The 21,279-nt window shown below is 36.0% G+C and overlaps 1 protein-coding gene across 6 annotated transcripts in view; it reads left to right on the forward strand.

Annotated features, from left to right (window-relative positions):
• Positions 1-21,279, forward strand: part of PHTF2 (putative homeodomain transcription factor 2) — a 112,823-nt gene that overhangs the window by 68,508 nt on the left and 23,036 nt on the right. For 4 of the 6 annotated variants that reach the window (XM_073809590.1, XM_004320387.4, XM_073809593.1 and 1 more), the window contains 5 exons: positions 291-456; positions 1,375-1,539; positions 11,772-11,958; positions 13,801-13,956; positions 18,619-18,837. In XM_073809590.1, the coding sequence (XP_073665691.1) occupies positions 291-456; positions 1,375-1,539; positions 11,772-11,958; positions 13,801-13,956; positions 18,619-18,837 (893 nt within the window). The remainder of the gene's footprint in view (positions 1-290; positions 457-1,374; positions 1,540-11,771; positions 11,959-13,800; positions 13,957-18,618; positions 18,838-21,279) is intronic. The other 2 variants (XM_073809592.1, XM_073809591.1) reach the window with 2 other exon arrangements.

A 21,279-nucleotide genomic window follows, 5' to 3' on the forward strand; every position in this document is an offset into this window, starting at 1 on the left:
TACCAAGAATGTCTTTAGATTTATGTGTCTAGTTTTCATTGAAGTATTAAGTTGTGTACTTTAGAGATCATGTTGGCTGTTACCCTGTTCTGAGAATTTATTTCTGAATGGCATGGTTAGCCAGGGGCAAACAATAAAATAGTCTGAAAGAGCTTGTCTGGAGTAACTTTTAGACTCATTTAAATTTAGAAAAATTATCTGGCAAAGAACAATGTTAGAGCAATTTTTAAAGTTTTGAGGAAGTGACTGTCAGAGCTATAATTAAATGTATTTTCTTTCCCTTTTTATAGTTGCCGCAATAGTACTATTCTGTTCCGCTTCTAGCCCACATAGCATACCTCTGACGGAAGTGATTGGGCCGATATGGCTGATGCTGCTCCTGGGAACTGTGCACTGCCAGATTGTTTCAACGAGAACACCTAAACCTCCGCTAAGTACAGGAGGTAAAAGGAGAAGGTACTGTCTGTTTAAAAGTGATCTTTTTGTAGATTTTTGTAATTTGAATCCAAGCTTGTTCTTGACTTGAATAAAATGTTATCTTGTAAAGTTGCTTTTTAAAATAAAGCAGTGAGCTTCAGAATCAGCTACTGAATGATTTAGTTTCTGTTATTTGCTTCAGAGTCATTTTGAGACCCCATGCCTGTTTTTGTTTTCTTTCTTGAAGCTCATTGCTGAGGCACTTAATATCAATGTAGGGAATACACATTAGCTGGCATTGCTAATAATTCCCACTGTTTACAAAGTCTTGTACTTTGGCAAAAACAAAAGTCAGGGAAATTTTTCAGCTAAATTCCATTTATTAAATGTCATTTGAAGCTGTTTAATATTGCTCTTTGACTAAGTAAGCATAGCAAGTCTTACTGGCCACTTAGCACAATGGAGTTCTGTTTTAAGGGTCTTTGGGAGCAATTCCTCTTTTGAATATTGTTCCTAAGAGATTGTGACATTTGCAGTTTTGGGATATTGAGATTTAAGCCCTCTTTATTTTGAAAAAAAATAATACCTCATTAGATAAATAGCACTGCTGATCACACAGATTACAATTCTCTCCAATTTACATTTTCTTTTCTTCATCTGCCAGTAGGTGGCATTTAAATAGTGAAGGAATGCTTTTGTAAATATCTGTCCAATGCTGTCCTTACAACCTAATGTCCACTGATGTGTCAGTATGAGCAAGGAACAATACCTTAACATTTATAGAAATTGGCCTTGAATATATACTTAATATTTGGCATAACTTTTATCCAGCAATCTGAATTTTACTATGTATTAAAGTTCCTGTGTTTATGTTTAGCAAATTTTTAAATGTACTACCGAGAAAGTGGTTGTTAAAATTTTAAAGCTACCTTCCACTCTTAATCTCTTCTAATGAAGGAAATTAAGAAAAGCAGCCCATTTGGAAGTACATAGGGAAGGAGATGGTTCTAGTACCACAGATAACACACAGGAGGGAGCAGTTCAGAGCTACGGTACAAGCACCGCTTACAGCGTTGGCGCTGTCTTCAGAGATCTCTGGCATGCTGCTTTCTTTTTATCAGGGTTTGTATTTATTCAAGACTTCATATGGCATAGAAATGCACTATCCCTTTTCTGGCACTCCAGTCTCAGGTAATGAGTACTAATGACTTTAAATATGACAGCCCTATTATGGATTTTATTTTGATAAGTTATAATGCTATAGGTAATGAAAAATAGAGACCATAAAAATTTACTTTGATATATATGTAAATACATCTATATGAGAATGAATATATACCATCAAAGTATATTCAGTTAGGATTTTTTGGTTTTAGTTTCTTTTGTGATTTCTCAAGCACTATTTTATTTCTATTAAATTGGGTATTTTATTTTTATCGGCACTATAGGTAAAATTGGCTTTCTTAATATGGCATGTGAGTTGTATGACTTTTTTTAGCCTCAATTATCTAAAATAAAACATATAGATATTGTTATTTGAAAGAATAAAATATATACTATAATATGAAATTCTGTTTTTGTACTTTGGGTTTTTTGTTTAGTTTGTACCATAATAAAAATTTACCAAAACTGATGAAAGTTGAAATCAAGAAAAGGGATACTGCAAGTAACTATTTATGGTCACTTTTGTTAACTTCTCTACTAATATCATTGTTTTATCAGTTTGTGATTGTGCTCTTATGATAAAGTTTATCATGCATTATACAATTTTAAGCAGTTGTATCGTGGCATATTCTTATTGATTGTAATTTTGGGGGAAATTTTCCCAAATTTTAATATTGATAGTTTGCAGTAATGTGGCATTAAGTTGATTCTCTGACTTTTTCAGCCACTTAGTCTTCTTCCAGAGAAGATACAGGTTTGGTTTTGTTTTTTGCTTTTTGTGGGAATTTTTTTGGCCGCACAGCGCTGGCATGTGGAATCTTCGTTCCCCAACCAGAGGTCGTACCTGCACCCCCTGCATTGGAAGCACAGAATCTTAACTACTGGGCGGCCAGGGAAATCCCTGTTTTGTTTTGTTTTTAACTTGGGTTGGATTCTGTCTCTCTCTCTCTCTCTCTTTGTTAGTCTTTTTTTTTAATGTATGTAAATAGCTCTACTTTCTGACAGTAAAGATATGATAGTTTTATCACCGCAGAGTCAATTTCTTAAACATTTCTCAACACTTTCTGTTAAGCAATTATAAATAGCATAGTGGATATGTTTTGCTTTGGGGGGATCATTTAGTTGCTTTCATTGTCTGAAACTGGTGTTGTATTATTATGTAGTATTCAGAATCCTCCTAAATTAACAGGTTGGTGCCTTTAGAATTCTACCATGTTTCTCTAGTCAAACGAGTTTCAGAGTTTAATTTTCCTCTTTTGGGGCTGTAGCATGACCTTGACTACTACTAATTGATATTATAATGGCTAAATCCCTTTGGATTTATTCCCTTTAATCATGACAACTATAATCTAAATGTTTTTAAAGATGCAGTATTTTCAGCTGTCTCATTTGCGACCTAGTTTGCCAGCATATGAATGAGACTGTTTTAAATATTGGGTACAAAAAGATCTTAAAAATGTTAGTTTTAGAAGTTCTAAACTGAGTTCTGGAATCTTGATGATGTCTTGGTGTTTCAGGCTTTGATAAATCAGAAAGGGCTTAAACTGAAATATCAACTGAGACTTAAAATTGTTTCTGGTGATAACAAGTTGAAAAGCTGGATGCTTCCATTAAGGTATCTGAATTAGTATAACTGATGAGAAAATAAATGCATAACCACACAAATATCTAAGCTTTGTATTTGGTGACTTGATGGTCTTCTAGATGTTAGAATGAAAACTACCATTTTTAACATCCTGTATTTATATGTTGGAAAGGCCCTACTTATTATCATCTCTGAGTTCATTTCATTCTCAAGATAAAACTATTCTTTTTAAAATAAGGCATAGTATTTCTTATTTGAAAAAAATTGGGAATTATTGTAAAGGAATTCTACAAACCTGAGAAAACTAAGGCAAACAAAGTATCAATTAGAAAAGATGTAGAAATCGACTGTATTTCCTAAGGATTTAGCCCTTTAATATCAGTTAATTGTCTTAAATTAGCATAATTATAGTTGCTACTAGAAAGATTAAATAGGAAGAATTACCTCTAGATTGTGGGGCTTTCCTGGTGGTTAAGAATCCGCCTGCCAATGCAGGGGACAGAGGTTCACCTCTGGTCCGGGAAGATCCCACATGCCATGGAGCAACTAAGCCCATGCACCACAACCACTGAGCCTGCACTCTAGAGCCTGCGAGACACAACTACTGAAGCCCACGCACCTAGAGCCAGTGCTCTGCAACAAGAGAAGCCACCGCAATGAGAAGCCCACGCACCACAATGAAGAGTACCCCTTGCTCGTGCAACTAGAGAAAGCCCATGCACAGCAACGAAGACCCAACACAGCCAAAAATAAATAAATATTTAAAAGAGTAGATTTTACATCTCTTCAGCATAATACCTATTTCAAAATTCAAATGGATCCTAAGTACTCTTTCATGTCCTTTAAGATTCATTTGATGATCACAATATCATTAAAACAAAGTCAGTAGAAATTATGCTCTTTTTTGAGTAGAAAAAGTAACATATAAATTGACTTGGTGAATTAGAGACAGATATCAGAATAAAACCAGGTTACTTGTTAATTCCTATGTGTGACTGACCTACCTTGAAGATTTCTGTTCTGTTTAGCTTCCGTATTTGCTGTTTTTAACACTAAAGTGAAAATTAGATTCAGTAAATTGATTTTCTTCACAGAATGGAGTATACTGCATAAAATAAGTTAAAATGGTATGCAGTTCCACCAGAAATTTTTGATACAGGGATTAAAATTTGGCTTTCACTGACTGTAGTTTAAAAAGTTCAGTCATTTAAGCTATAGACTGGGTGAAGGTCTATTGGATGTCTTCCACAGACAAGGATGAAGACCGTGTAAATGCCAATATATCCCAGATTTTTAAGGCCACAACTAGATAACTTACTAAATTTGCTAGAGTCACTGTATTTTAGAGTTGGACTGGTCCTAAAAAGATTACAGGTACTATAAATAAACCCAATTTGATACACACCTCTGACACTTATGTGTGGCAGAGGATACTTAGAGAAACACAGGGTCCCAAAAGTCTTTGAAGGGCTATATTAGCATGTAATCAAGGTGTATGCATAGCTCCAGATAGCAGTGATGGTTATATGTAGGCCCCTGTGTCATTTTCTTATATCTGAGATTTTATGCATTTTGTTTCTCTAACCTCCTCTCCTCCTTGATTCCTAACCTTGTGCAAATGAGAGCAAGGCCAGAAATTTCATACTATGTTCTAGAACAAGAGTTATCTGCTACTGTTAACTTCCCCCTAGCAACTCTAATGTCCTTTAATACTGAAAGGATGATCTTCAGTTGGCTCAATTTGTATACCTCTGAATATTTTTGAGAGCACCAACAAATACTTCCAACGCTTTTGCCATGGCAGGACAGAGTATCATGAGTGTTCTTGATTACCTGACTAGGTTTTTAAATATAGAAACACAGTGGTTTTCATGTTTGACACAATACATTTGAGATATATATATATATATATATATATATATTTATATTTATATTTATATTTATATTTATATTTATATATTTTTTGCGGTACGCGGGCCTCTCACTGTTGTGGCCTCTCCCGTTGCGGAGCACATGCTCCGGACGCGCAGGCTCAGTGGCCATGGCTCACGGGCCCAGCCGCTCCGCGGCATGTGGAATCTTCCCGGACCGGGGCACAAACCCGTGTCGCCTGCATCGGCAGGCGGACTCTCAACCACTGCGCCACCAGGGAAGCCCTTGGCTAAAGTTTTTATGTGAAAAAATTCAGTTTTATAATTTACTTATGGTGTAGATTGTACATTTATTTGCATTTTTTTAGGAAAGAATCAAATTGTCTCTCACTATATCTCACAAAGGAACTAGGGTAATTATACTACATGTAAAGTCATGTCCTCCTAAGAGTATTTTTGACATAGAGCTACCCTTCTTGAATGTCAAGCATAATACTTTAAAGAAAATTTTACACAGGTCATGCCATCCAAAGATTCAAGTGTTAATTAGTTATTAGCTAGTTATAAAACTATAAGCCATGACCATGGAAGTGAAATTGCACATTGTATCTTTGCAAATGCTTTTTGTTCAGAATCCAGTGCAGCATTATATAAATGCTGAACCACTATGTTGTACACCTGAAACTAATATAATATTGTATATCAACTCTACTTCAATTTTAAAAAAATCCAAATGCAGGAAATACTGTTTCTGTCATGGAATACATAAAATCATAGTAGACTTGTATGTCTCCATTTTCGACATACTACTAACCTCACGGCCCAGGTGCCTGTGACTCATAGTGTTTGGGTTGGTCTAAGAAACTATTGTTAACTCTGGTTTTATTAAGTGAGTGTGTTATATGCATAAAGTGTAGCTATCAAAAGGTAAGAACTTTCTGTGGATAATACTAAAAAGTACCATTTCTTTCTATATTGTAGGACAGTAATTCCTAACCAGCTTCTTTCTATCCTGCTTTTGTTTTTGATAGGGAATGATGATTTAGAATCATGTGTTTATTTTAAAATCAAAGTGCTGTTAATATTGAATCACTATGCTGTAAAAAAAAAAAAAAATACAATTACAAAAAAAAAATGCAATTACAAAAAAAAACCCCACTAAATTCTCCCCTGAGAAGGAGGAAATTCTATTAAATGATCCCCTGCCCCCCAAAAAAAGAAAGGAAAAAAAATATTTAGCTCGCTTCAGTTTATTTATTTATTTTTTTTATTTTTTTTGTGGTACGCGGGCCTCTCACTGTTGTGGCCTCTTCCGTCGTGGAGCACAGGCTCCCGACGCGCAGGCTCAGCGGCCATGGCTCACGGGCCCAGCAGCTCCGCGGCATGTGGGATCTTCCCCGACCGGGGCACGAACCCGTGTCCCCTGCATCAGCAGGCGGACTCTCAACCACTGCGCCACCTGGGAAGCCCCAGTTTATTTTATTTTTTTTTACATATTTTTCAGTTCACTTAAATAGAAGTTACTTCCCTTTAAAAAATATACTCTAAGTAGAATTTCACAATATATATATTTAAAATATAAATCTCTCACTCCCACTGTCTTTCCCTAATAACTTTACGCCCTTTTGTAAGGGAATGGGAAGAATTACTTAAACATATGAGTCTTGGTAAACTATGTTCCTTTTGAGAAATTAATATAATTCTGTGAAGTTCTTACTTTCAGCAATTAATGACAATATGAATGATATAGCAATCAGTGGTAAAACTAAACCTTGCCTGGAGCAGTCACAATTTTTGACCCTCTTTAACCTGCTTTATTGGAACTTAGCCCTCCTACATTTTCTCCTGTCAGCATGTCCCTGATGCTCAGATCTAAAGTAATCAGTTTGTACCTTTAAAAATATATAATTTTATTTTGAAACAATTTCAAACTTACAGAAATGTTGAGAGAACAGTGCAAAGAACTCCCATATATCTTCCCCCAGAGATCCAGTTCAGTTCTGTTAATTGTCCCTATTTATCCTTTACAGCAAAAGGATCAATCTGGGATCATGTGCCACATCCAGGGGTCATGTCTTGTCTCCTTCATTGTGGGACAGACTTCAGTCTTTCCTCAAGTTTCATGTTTTTCACAGTTTTGAAGATACAGAGCAGTCACTTTGTAGAATGTCTATTAATTTGGGTTTGTGCACGTGGTTTTCTGGATCTAGCTCCAAGTGACTTGTGAGAGCTGAATATGTATATCTCTTCCCAATGCTGTCTTCAGCGTTGTCAGTTGGTATTTGAAATTGGCCATGGTAGGATTATTTACACCATGGGAATAAGGGAACACTATAAACAAGAGCTTTTTACCCCTGGATAGCTGGTTGTTCAACATTTAGCAGCATATCACTGAGTTGGTAGTGTGATATTTCTTCATAATTAAACCCAGTTATGCATTTTTGGCAGCAATATCATTGCATCCTGTTAGGTGGCAAACTATGTAGATTTGTTCCCTTACTAGTGATATTTATATGAATCACTTGATTAAGATAGTGTCTGCTGTATTTCTCCATTATAAATTTATTTATTTTTTCCTTTATAATCAACAAATGTCCTATGTGGAGCTGCATTAACTATAAAAATAACCTATTTCTCATCCCACCTTCACCTTCTGGTTTTAGTATCCATTGATGATTCTTGCTTGAATTATTATTATGGTGGTTGCCAAATGATGGTAATGTTTCTAACTCTATCGTTCCTTCTACATTTATTACTTGGCATTCTACTTTACGGAAGAGCTTTCCCTTAATTATTTACTTATGGATTTCTATTTTTTTCAATTTGTTGCTGTCATTATTTATTTTGTTATTAGATTGGCTTCAATTTGGCCAGGGGAGCCCCTTTGAGCAGTTTCTTTGTCTTTTTGTCATGTCCTTATCATTCTGTGAACCCTTCCTTACTTTCTGGCACAACAAAATGTTTCCAGCTTCAACTTGTACTTCCACTGCCTCAGGCCTGGAATGAATCACTTCTTCAAGGAGAGTGGTGTATAGAAACCAAGATCTGAATGCTGGATACGCTCATTGCTATTGTGGTGTTGCTACCCTGGGGCCTTCTCAGTGGACAGAGCTAGAAAGTGTGTGTGTGTGTGTGTGTGTGTGTCCTTTTACATTTATATTTATTTCTTTAGATATAAACCATGAATTTGCAGTGGTAGTTCCAATTCAGATACAATATCACGGAGTTCATTTTATCTTTTCTCCTCTTTATATCTTCCTTCTCTACCACTGAAAAGTCTGGTTCCTATTGTTCTCAATATACTTATTCAATTAATCCTCTGTATGTAGCCCATCTCCCATCCCCTCTGGGCTGCACCTGGCCCCCTGCCCTAAAATTGCCTTCATATGAGTTACCATTACTGGCTGTTGCTGGGCTGTTCCTGCTGTTCCATTCCAACAATGCTTTTGCAAGTGCTGTTATCACCAGCCACTGCCAAGCTGCCTCGATTTGTATTTTGAGCTGCTTTGTAAACTCTGAGATTGGTACTTACATTTAGTGTTTTCTTTGTTATTTCAGCTTGGTTTGTAAGTTATCTGCACTTAGCAGAAGAGAAGCATCAGATAGCTACTGTAGCTTAGTAACTTTCTGTTCATATCTTCTGATAGTGTTACTTGTACTTCGAGGAGATATTGGGAGAGAGAAACAACCCAGAGAAGATTGGAAGGAGGCAGAGATAAGGAAGAGAGGAAGTAGGGAGGAAGTAGGAGATAGCCGAAAGGTAAATGGAGCGAGTGCTACTAGTACTCTTGCCCCTGGCTTAACATAGTCTTTACTCTGTCCTGGTAAGGAAAGAATACATTCCCCTTAGAAAAATTCTTAAAGCAGCCGTTATTACTGATTCAAAGCCCTTTTCACTAAGCCCGTATCTTTTGGCCCTCTAGGGTTCTGGTTCACTCTGCAAGTTTACAGCTACTTTTTTTTTGCTTTGACCATTGGCTTCTAGGCCTGTGTTATCAACTGCTTACTGATCTTTCTCAGGATGTTCCCAGGCACTTCAGGTCCAACATTCTATCTTTCTTCCCAAATAAATTTCTCTTCTTGCATATCCTGGCTGATTAATGGTTCTGTTCTATCAACTTTTCAGTCTTCCTTTACCTTATTCACCACCTTCCCCCTCCCTTTCCAGCCCAGTACAGTTTCCATGAAGCTTCATAAATACCTTTCCAGCACACACTTTCACTGTCTTTGAGTTTCTCACATTTTTAAGATATCAAGTAACTTCACTTCCCTTGGTGTTTTTCCACATCTACGTTTTCCACAATATTCAAGGGAGAGGTAAAGGGAACAGTTAATAACTGGTATTTCTATCTCTTTCTTCTCTAGGCAGAGAAGGTCACAGGTTTTCTCTACACCTTTTATTTTCTCTTTTGCCCTTTCTCCTCTCTATTGTAATTCATTTTCCTCCCTCCCTCTGCCACTCTTAAACGATCTTTGTTCTATGGCTCATTCCCTTAGTCTCTCCATGCCTCTTAGGGTAATATAGAAAGAAAAGGGTCAGAAGATTAGACTTTTGAGTCTTGCAGCTCTGCTGAGGTGTGTTCTTCATAACCAGAAAGCATCAGAGCTCTGTAGAGCATATGGGAGGTATGGCCTGTCTGTCCCCTTTAGTAGTCTTGCAGGAGAAGGTCAGGAAGGAAAGGGGCCTGTTTGTACGAGACAGAAATTTTCTAGGCTTTCATGAGTGTGTTAAGAAGAAATCCTAACAGGCAGTTTCCCAGAGAGTGGGCATTTGGAGGTAGTGTGGAGAATATAATTAACCTCATAGTCAGAAGGTCTGTGTTCTAATGGCAGCTTTGCCTCTAACTGGCTATGTGACCTTAAATAAGTCACTTAGACCTCTTTATATTTCTGATTCCTTGTTTCCAAAATGAATATTTAGCATAGATGAATTCTAAGGTCCTGCACAGTTCTGATAGATTCCAATAGAACTGAGTAACTGTAGTGTTAAAGGTAACATTTTTTCCCCATTTGAAAGTCCTTTTGTTTTTTGAGCTGCCTGAAGGCAATATACTAGTTTTATTTTTCCTGTCTTGCAAAACTGATACTTTGGAGAAAATTCAAGGGAATTTATTTAAGTATAATTAAATACAATTGCTTTTTAGTAATGTTTTATGACAGACTTAATCTGCATTGAGCACATTTTAATTTTATGTGGGATTTACATTATGTTTCTACTAATATTTCTTTTGGATAGCCATTCTTTCACCCACCGTAGTCTCTGAAGAGGACTCTGCAAGCATTTGCCTGTTAATCAAATGGTTTATTATTTTCCATGTTATATTTTTTGTATTGAGAAAAACTTAATACCTATAAATGAAGAACCTCAATTGTAGTCTTTTAGGTACTTGTAAGCTACGTTACTAACATTTTTCTAGAGTATTTCAGTGGGTGAAAGAGGTTACTTCTTTTTCTTTGCGTTCTTTGTTTTTACTTCTTCCATTATGTAGAATCTTGTACAGAGTTTTCCTTTTTTTCATGTGCTTTGTGTTACAAAAGGTCCTGTGTCTCCATTGTATATTAAAATGAATTTATCAGAATATTTATGTATCCATACTAATGGTAAAGTATTTGGGTAAAGGAGAGTATTAAAACTAAGTTAAGGGCTTCCCTGGTGGCACAGTGATTGAGAATCTGCCTGCCGATGCAGGGGACACGGGTTTGAGCCCTGGTCTGGGAAGATCCCACATGCCGCGGAGCAACTGGGCCCGTGAGCCACAACTACTGAGCCTGCGTGTCTGGAGCCTGTGCTCCACAACAAGAGAGGCCGCGATAGAGGCCCGCGCACCGCGATGAAGAGCAGCCCCCGCTTGCCACAACTAGAGAAAGCCCTCGCACAGAAACGAAGACCCAACACTGTCAAAAATAAATAAATAAATAAATATTAAAAAAAAAAACCTAAGTTAAACCACTAATTGCAACTTAATAATTACTGAGGTAGTTCTTTAAAAAATAAGACCTTAAAAATATATTATTAACCATAATAAAATCGCTAAAATTTTGATCCTAGATTTTGCTCAAAGACCAGGTGATTTTTTTTTAATCATTTTTTAAATAAGTTTATTTATTTATTTATTTATTTATTTTGGCTGCGTTGTGTCTTCGTTGCTGCGCGCAGGCTTTCTCTAGTTGCGGTGAGTGGAGGCTACTCTTGTTGTGGTGCACGGGCTTCTCATTGCAGTGGCTTGTTGCAGAGCACGGGCTCTAGGTGCGCGGGTTTCAGTAGTTGTGGCACATGGGCTCAATAGTTGTGGTTCGCGGGCTCTAGAGTGCAGGCTCAGTAGTTGTGGCGCATGGGCTTAGTTGCTCCACGGCATGTGGGATCTTCCCGGACCTGGGCTCGAACCCGTGTCCCCTGCATTGGCAGGTGGATTCTTACCCACTCCGCCACCAGGGAAGTCCAGACCAGGTGATTTTGACCAATAATTGTTTGGTAAGTTAGGGCATGTCTCTTAGAATTGCTATTTGTAAGACCTTAAAAGTTATAAAATAAGCTGAAGTAGGACATTGATTTACATGTTTATTTTTTATGATAGATATTATATTTCTGAATTATTTATTGTAAAAATAAGGTAGTGATTAAAATGCTGAGAAATAACTACCAGATTTAATTATTAACAGATCATAATTTCTGCTGGTAACCTATCCAGAATAAGCTAGTCCACATAACATGCTTCACATATTTTCCTTTTTAGAGCAAAGAAAGCAAAGAATTCAATTGATAAATCAACTGAGACTGACAATGGCTATGTATCCCTTGATGGGAAAAAGACTGTTAAAAGCAGCGAAGATGGAGTACAAAGCCATGAACCTCAGTGTGAAACTCTTCGAGCAGAAGAGGCAACCTGGAACACAGGAACACTGAGGAACATTCCCAGCAAAGTAAGTGTGATTTTTAAAAGTAATTTGTGTGATTTTATGTTAGTTAATGGGAAGTGACTTAGACATAGTAGTTGCCCTCGAGTATATGTATTTTCTCCAGAATGTGTTCTGTGAGCCTTTACAAATCACACTGATGAAGCTGAAAATCCGATAAAGTAGTGTGAATAAACCTGATTTCTAGTATAACTTGGCACCTTCTGAATTGATTGATGGCTCCAGTTTTTCTGAAATGTTAAAGCACTTTATAATTTATAGTTGATATTTGTTAAACGTTACTTTTTATTTCCCCATTTCTGTGTGTATGTAAGAATTTATTTCAAATGGAACATCTAAATTATTCTAGACACTGAACTAGGACCCTGGTTTTCCATTAATGTTCTCTTTAAGAAAATATTACCTTGTTTTTCCTACCTTTGTTACCTTTGGTGTCAGCACATTTGTTTTGTTTTTAATTTGAAAAAAAGTCTTACTGAGGAAATATTTGCTAAGGATAACAATTGTTTACTTTACCAGAAGAAGCCCTGGGTTTATTGTAACAAAGCTTAATGTAACATCTTCTTTCTGTTTGTTTACCTGAAGATTTTTGGTTAAATAATCTATTCTTTTTTAATTTAATTAATTTATTTATTTGTTTGTTTTTAATTTTTGGCTGTGTTGGGTCTTTGTTGCTGCGCATGGGCTTTCTCTAGTTGCGGCAAGCAGGGGCTACTCTTCTTTGCGGGGGGCGGGCTTCTCATTGTGGTTTCTCTTGTTGCAGAGCACGGGCTCTAGAGCGCAGGCTCAGTGGTTGTGGCGCATGGGCTTAGCTGTTCCGTTGCATGCGGGATCTTCCCGGGCCAGGGATCGGACTCGTGTCCCCTGCGATGGCAGGCGGATTCTTAACCACTGAGCCACCAGGGAAGCCCAAATAATTTATTCTTTAAAAGCTGTTACAGTAAAAAAAATATATATATATGGTCAAATTAAAAGATGTTACCTTTGTTACATTTAGGAACGTAAGCATGAACATGTGTGTTAAGGAAAGTAAAGGAAGAAAAGAGGATTCTCTATTTTGAGTGAAGTATGTGTTATTGCTTGACAGTACATGTATTTTCAGTACCTGTAGCTATATAATAAATAGCATGGGGCAGCAATGAATCAGAGTCCCTTACTCTGCTTTTAGATTTTTGAGGCATTTAACTCTCTGGTAATGTGAGCCTCACATCACTAGCATCAGTCAACAAATAAATTAAGTTTTTAGTCATGCAGTTTTCAAACACATTTCCAGATATGTATTACCTACTAACGTCATATAAGAGGAACATGAAAGTATCAGTAAAATATCTGCTCTGGAGTCTCTCAGTTTCAGAACTTCTGGAATCTGATTATCTCTAAAAAATCAATATTTACATGGTGTTGTCTGCCTCATATGTATTTCATTCAGCTACCAGTCACCTCCTCATTGCCTCATAGCCCATTATTAAATCAGTGCTGGTCTTAAGATTGATAGCATTTTTGGTTTGTGAGAATAATGTAATTCATTTTAGGTCTCTCAAGCTTCCTTTAAAGGGTCTCTGTTCTGCTTTTATACTATTTTACTTTCTCAATTTTGTAAGACATTTCAGATCCTTTTGTGAACAGAAATGTCATAGAACAATATTTGACAAATGACTATTGAGTTACTTTAGTCACTGATTTAAGACATTTTTTAGAAAATCAGGTAGTACTAATCAATTACTCTGAGATCTTTAGAGGTATTTGAAGGTATATGTGTATATGTATGTATAATTTAAAATTTTGTAGTTTTAAAGCTGCAAGGTTAGTCAGAAATTACCAACAACTCTTTTTATACTCCTAACCTAGGATACCCAAAGGACAGTAACAAATGTCTCTGATGAAGTCTCCAGTGAAGAAGGTCCAGAAACAGGATACCTATTGCGCCGTCATGCAGACAGGACTTCTGAGAGCATTCTTCGGAATAGAAAGTCACACCATTATAAGAAACATTACCCTAATGAGGTATATACTTTGGCCTTGCATCTGTACATATATATCTATTTTGTATGTTTTTAATTTACAACTTTTTTCAACAAATTTATGATTATTGAAATAGCAGATATTTCCCGTGAATCTCAATATCTTACTGTTATATGATCTGGACTTACAGAGGAGCAGTTTTAGATTAATGTATTTCACACATGATAGCCACACACTTGTATTCATTTTGTGTATTATCTCTGAAGACTCATACATTGAGTTTGTTGTTTCCTTTTAAAGAAGATCCTGGAGAGACAATCTGTGAACTCCTATGTTAGTCTTTTCCACGATTTGAAAGGCTTTATAACTTCTAGATTGTAGCAAAGTTATTATTCTAAGTGACTTCCTTCATGTTACTGTTACCAGTTAAGTCGCCCAGGCTATAAAATTCAGTTCCTTTTTCTTCTTGATTCTGTTTTTCTTTGTTAATGTCTGTTTTTCTTCAAACCCTTTTCCAACTTTATCACATCTCTTGAAGTTATTATATCTCTTGAAATATTTAAATAGAAAAAAAATTTCATTCAATTGTATTTTCACATTTTATTCTAAGGACAATACATTGTCTTGCTTGAAGGCACATGAATTACTTTTTACCTCACTTTTTGATAAACATTACCTTCTACTCTTTTTGTACTGTATTAGAATATATATATTTTTTCTTGATGATTTAGGGTCAAACTTGCGAAAAATCTAATATTACGCTGTGCTGGAGTATGAATAGCTTAAGAGTTTTAAGATTAGAAGAGTTACTTTTTCTTTGTACACTCTTCTTTGTGGTTTTATCTCTAGTCAATCTTTCTACGTGACTACAGCTGTTTCTTCTCTCAGTGGCTGCCATTAGAAAGACACTAATGCCAGTATGTCTACTCATTGCCTCTTCATCCACATTATCTGATGTACCGTTTAGTGTTCCTAAGCCAGTTAACCATGCTTGTGAAATTCAAAGTCTTATTCCATGCACAGGTAGAAGTCTGTTGGTCCTGGAAAGAATTCAGGACCTCCAATAGAAGGAGGTCTCCACTCTCCTATAGAATAAATTACTTGGCTTTAGAGGTACTTTTCTCTCCCCTAATCTTTACTTTTCTTGGTTTGCAGCTATATTTTGAAATATTGAGATTCTTGAAGGGCAGACCATTATTCTACTAATCTTAACTTTTAAAAAATAAATGTTTCTTAAAATCTTCCAGATTCCAAGTAAGGCTGATAATTAGCTAGTAGGCATTGGTTGTTTTAAATCTTTTTAAAAATGATATAAAAGATTACTTAAAAATAAAATCTGGTCTTCAAATTCTTCCTCTGTGAAGTGAGGAACTTTAGACTAGAAAATATTTAAAAAGCTGTATTTCAGTTCCAAATTTTTTTACTCTCAAGTCAAACCACCTTCAAAGTTGTTCTTACTTTTTATTGAAAAAGCAAAACACAGCCTCCTTTGAATAAGTAAAATTCAGACAGAGGATTTGTGCGTTGTTTTGCATCTATATGTATTTATTACTGTACTCTTCAAATTACTGGTGATACGGTTTTCTTTTAGGGTGAGGCACAAAGAAATCATTTGGGGAAGCACTTTGTGCAGGGGTAAGACTGGTGGACCTTACTTGAAGAGTACTGGTCAGAGACCCAGCCATTTGTTGTAAGCCTCCCAGATGTCAGAATCTATAGATACACTTTTTAGGGACATTTTTCAGGAAGAATCATCCAATCTTCTGGTGGCATGGGGGTGGTAGATATTATACCACGCTGTCATGGTGTTTGGCACCAAGGGGGTTGGGGATGAGGTAGTGATCTTGCCATTCAGTGTGTTGGACTTTCACCTAACCCTCTTCCCTCTTACCCCTCAACGCCCAAACCCTACCCCCACCCTGGTTTCTTGCCTTTTTCTACTATCTACTATATCTGATTGGCTTCTTCCAGTCTCTTGTTGGGAAGATGGTGGTAGAATTACTTGGTTACCTGAGATATAGGAGGTGTCCTGGGGAACCGGTAGCTCTGTTTAAGCATTTGTCCTGTTTCCTAGCTCTGTCTTGCTTTGTTTAACTCTGCAGGTATCTTTAATTTTTATTCCCTATTGTGGATTAGCTTTTCATCTGATGAAGGCAGCATTTGATGGAAAGCATAGTGAAGAAACCATGGGCATGGAGTCAGACTACTTAAGTGACTCTGGAAAAATTATTTAACTTACCTGAGTCTCAGTTTCTGCCTCTGTACAGTGGGGAGGGAGGGAGACTGGCCTCATCAGATTGTTAAGTTTAAATAAGATTATGCATAATTGCCATGCACAAAGCATTTATGTTATAAATGCTTATTCCCTTCATCTATTTCAGTTCAAATAAATAAACTTTCTTAATATGATTATATTCTCAGTTTTAGCTATCTGTCTAAAGATTTGAAATAAGCAGAACAAATTGTATTAAATGAGCAGTAGCTCATTTCCTATTTTTTGGCTTAATTCAGCAATTTGTAGTGAAATTTAAAGTGGCCACTAACTACCTAAATACTGCAGATAAAATTCTGTTTGAAATGTAAGCAATTATAGGCAATAATTTTTAGATTTTACATTTGTAAAATGGCCCACTTATTAATCAGTATTTGACAAAATACATTTATAATGAATTATAGATATTTCTTTATCCCTGAAATCACCCATTAGTTTCACTTAAACAGTCATCAGGCCTTTAATCCTATTACTTATTTCTGTATCTGATTAACAAGTCTGCATCAGAAATTAGTTATAGATAATAAGCTAGTTTTATCAAAATTTTTGGATTAGCAATTACTTAATACAGTCTGTGTCTTGCTATCTAATGAAAACTGTTGTGATGAAAACTGCTTATGCTTCAAATATTCTGTTTGACATTAGTGAATCGGAAGTATTTTTAGAGTGCTTTTCACGAAAGAAAGCTGACTAATTTTTACCCTTTTCTCTTTCTGTATTTTTTTCCTTTCTTTTTTCATTTCCTGCTCAACTCTTTCGGAAAATTTTTACGTCTCCCTCAAACAACCCTCCTCCCACAAATACTCTATCAGTACACTAAATATATATTTATTATCCCATTCTAATATCAATAAATTATCAATAATATATCTCATTCATTTAAGACATTTTGTTACCTGTGCTAATGATGGCAAAAAAAAGTAGTGTTTGGCTTCTGTCTTTCATAGACTTATAGTGTATTTGAGAGTTTTGATTTATTTGAGAATATGAAATACATGAACATCTAACACAGACAGTGTTACAGATGCCAGACAACAGTGCAAAATTTATCATTAGATGAATATAAATAATAATAACTCGCTTCAGGGACAAAGTAATCGTTCTAAATAGAGAGTGCCTTTAAAGTAACATTTGTCGAGCGCCTTTGTACTAGGTTTGTATTAAAAGCTACAGTGCTCATTTAATTTTTAATATCTATTTTAGGTAGGTAGTTTTATTCCCCATTGGTAGATGGCTAAACAAAGACTCAGAAACAAGGTAAGACAGCTGGAAAGGGGTAGAGATGGTATTTTCCTGACACTTTTTGTTAAGTAGGCTTTAAAGGAGAGTAGGATTACAGTAAGAGGTAGGAACATGATCAGAGGCTAGAGTGGCAAAGAGCAAGCTGTGTTTAGAGGCTAAGACGTAGCCCAGTGTCACTGGAGGAGAAGTGGAGAACAGGATCCGAAGTAGCACATTTGAAGACAAGGCTTGGTGAAGGAATGTGAACTTTATGCAGAACAGTGGGAAGCCACAGAAAGATTTTTGTCTGAGGAATGAAAAAATAGCTTCACTGTGGGAAGGTTAATCTGGAAAGAGGGGAAGGCCTTTCAGATAGGGGTCAGTCAGGAAGGTCTTAGAGCAAACAAGGTGTGAATGATGAAGTTTGAACTGTGGTGATAACATGGAAAATAGAGAGGGTAAATATAAAACATTTTAAAGTAGAATTGACAAAATCTTCGTGACAGAGGATAGCTAAAAACAAATCCAAAAATTTCAGCATACTTGACTACATAAGGATGGCTATTACGATTCTATATTTAGGAAAGGTTATTTGGAATTAAATTAAAATGTAGTCAAAGGTATTTATTTTGTACGTTAAAAACTCTTAGGAAAAAGGTAAATTGATCAGAAATTATTTAACTTGTGCCTTTTAGTTTTTCACTTTTTTACAATAGATTAAGAAACATGAGTTGGCAGTTATCTTCCTGATATAGATTATTTGTTAATTTTATATCAATTTATTGAACTTCTGTTTGAAAAACAAAAACAGTAGATACATGAAATCTATTGTTGCTAAAAAATAACTAAGAAAAGAACTGCATTAAACACATCAATTAAAGTGGGTTAACATTCACTGACTATGCAGTCCATATAGATTTAGGCTAGTCTCTGAATTCTGAACTTTGTATAAACTTTAAGAGAAAACAGGCACAACTTTTGCCTGCAAAATAACACTTGAGCTGAGATGTGAAATCAAATTTTGATATGAGGAAATTTTGTTTCTCCTTAAAAAATATTATATATTTTAATGCTTTGCTATTTATTTCACTGTCATTTGACAGTGTGTGTGTTGTTTTAGCAAAAAGTAGCAATATATATTTCTGATAGAATCCTTTGAGTTGGAAAGGGTACATAAATTGTATTAATGTCAAAGAATATCTTGATTTCAGGATGCCCCTAAATCGGGTACTAGTTGCAGCTCTCGCTGTTCAAGTTCCAGACAGGATTCTGAGAGCACAAGGCCAGAATCTGAAACAGAAGATGTATTATGGGAAGACTTGTTACATTGTGCAGAATGCCGATCATCTTGTACCAGTGAGACAGATGTGGAAAATCCTCAAATTAATCCATGTGTGAAAAAAGAATATAGAGACGACCCTTTTCATCAGGTTGGTTTACAGTGTTGGATTATGTGGGGCTATAAGTCCAGCTCCTTTGAATGTAAGTACAGATTTTACAGAGGTGAAGAAAAAACGTACAATTAAAATAATGTTCCTGTATTATTTTTATTTTCATGTGAGCTGCAGTCTGGCTTCACTGGAACATAGAATCTCAGTATTTGTATAATGATTGTGTCACTCACCTTGCAAACATATTCCTGAGAAATTGTCAGTAAATAGAGTTTTGTAAGTCAAATTGTACTTTAGATGCATTAGTCCTTTTCTCACTCAGCATACCTCACGGTCAGTTTCATCTATACCTGTGGTCTTAACTCCACCTATAAGATTATAATTCACAAATTCACATCTCATGAGTATCAGATTTGTATCTCCAAGTGCCTATAGTAATGCTATCCAACAGAAGTATAATGAGAGTTACATGTGTAATCTAAAATTTTCTGGTAGTCTCATTTAAAAACATTTAGAAAGGTGGAATTAATTTAAGTATGTTTTGTTTAACCCAATATATTAAAAATATTATCATTTCAACATATAACTAGTATGAGAAATATTAATGAAATATGTTACATTTTTTAATACTTTCTTCAATATCTGTTGTGAACACTTAACAGCACATCTCATTTGGACTAGCCACATTTCAAGTAATCACTAGCCACATGTGAGGAGGATACCATATTGGACAGCACAGGTCTATAGGATATCTTCATTTGAATGTCCCACCAGTACTTCACATTTACCAAATACTTCGTCTTCCTTCATAAATCTGTTTTTCTTATGAATGACATCTCCATCCACTCACTTGCCAGTTCAGAAACCTGGGGGTTACACTTCCTTACCTTCTTCTCTCTCTTATCCAACTTCTCGTCAAACCTTAATAATAAAACCAACAAGTAAACTCTTAGACAACTAGAGATGGAAGGAAACGTCCTTAATCTGATAAAAGGTAACTGTCAAAGAACATTCTAAAGACCTGTCATACTTCATGATGAAATTTTAGGATCTTTTTTTTTTTTTTTTTTTTTTTTTTTGCGGTACGCAGGCCTCTCACTGTTGTGGCCTCTCCCGTTACGGAGCACAGGCTCCGGATGCGCAGGCCCAGCAGCCATGGCTCACGGGCCCAGCCGCTCCGCGGCATGTGGGATCTTCCCGGACAGGGGCACGAACCCGTGTCCCCTGCATCAGCAGGCAGACTCTCAACCACTGCGCCACCAGGGAAGCCCTAGGATCATTTTTATTAACGTCAGGAACAAGAAAGAGATACCCATTATCACTGCTTTTTCTATCAAAATCCTACCAGCATGTATGTTTGTTTGTGTTTTAGTTGAACTTAGACTGATATAAAGTCCACATTAAAGAGCAAAATGTCAAGAATAGCAAAAATAATTTTGAAGAACAGAGGACTTTTCTTACTGAGTATAAAAATTTACTTTAAAGGTGTAGTAATTAAGATGGTATGGTACAGCTGTACGCTATAGACTGAATATTATGTCCCCCCATAATTGATATGTCAAAGCCTAATCCCCAATGTGATAGTATTTGGAGATGGGGCCTTTAGGAAGTGATTAGATCATGAGAGTGGAGCCCTCATGAATAGGATTACTGCCCCTGTAAAAGAGGTGCCTTAGAGAGCTCCCTTTTCCCTTTCATCATGTGAGGTTACAACAAAAAGAGAGTAGTGTGTGAACCAGGAAGTGAGATCTCACCAGACACCAAATATGCCAGCACCTTGATCTTGGACTTCCCATCCTCCAGAACCGCAAGAAACAGATTTCTGTTGTCTGTAAGCCATTTAGTCTGTGGTATTTTGTTATAGCAGGCCAGGCAGACTCAGTGTGTAAACAGATAGACCAATGGGACAGAATAGAAAACCCAGAAATAGTTACCTTTTTGTATGGATCCCTAATGTATGACATAAGTGACATTGCAAATCAGAAAAAGGATGGACTGTTCAGTATATGGTTGTGGGTCAAATAATTATCCAAAGACAAAAATTTATTCCAGATAGTTCCTAAGTGTAAAGAAATAAAACTTTAAAATATTTAGAAGAAATTATAGGAAAAAAATACTTGTTACTTTAGGTAAGAAAAGAATTTTTTTCTAGCTCATTAAAGAAAGTTTATTTTAAAATATTTAATATTTCTTTATTAAAGGAGAACAGGCAGGATATAAGCTTTATAAACTTTCCAAAGAGAGAACATTGCCAGCATTCCAAATGGAGAAATTATTGCCTTGTATGAGAACCAGGCCTTTAGCCTTTCACTTTACAGGTGTCTGCGTATGAAATATTTTTCTCACAAGATCATAATGCATAATGAACTTTTGAAAATTAAAATTGTAGGTGAATTTTTCTCGCTGCTTCATTACTATATTAGTTAGGGAGGAGGTTCATGGTTAATTCTCAGGACAGATTTACCCAAGGCATACCTTGTA

This window comes from Tursiops truncatus, chromosome 9 (genome assembly GCF_011762595.2).
Source record: "Tursiops truncatus isolate mTurTru1 chromosome 9, mTurTru1.mat.Y, whole genome shotgun sequence".
Classification (NCBI taxonomy): Eukaryota; Metazoa; Chordata; class Mammalia; order Artiodactyla; family Delphinidae; genus Tursiops; species Tursiops truncatus.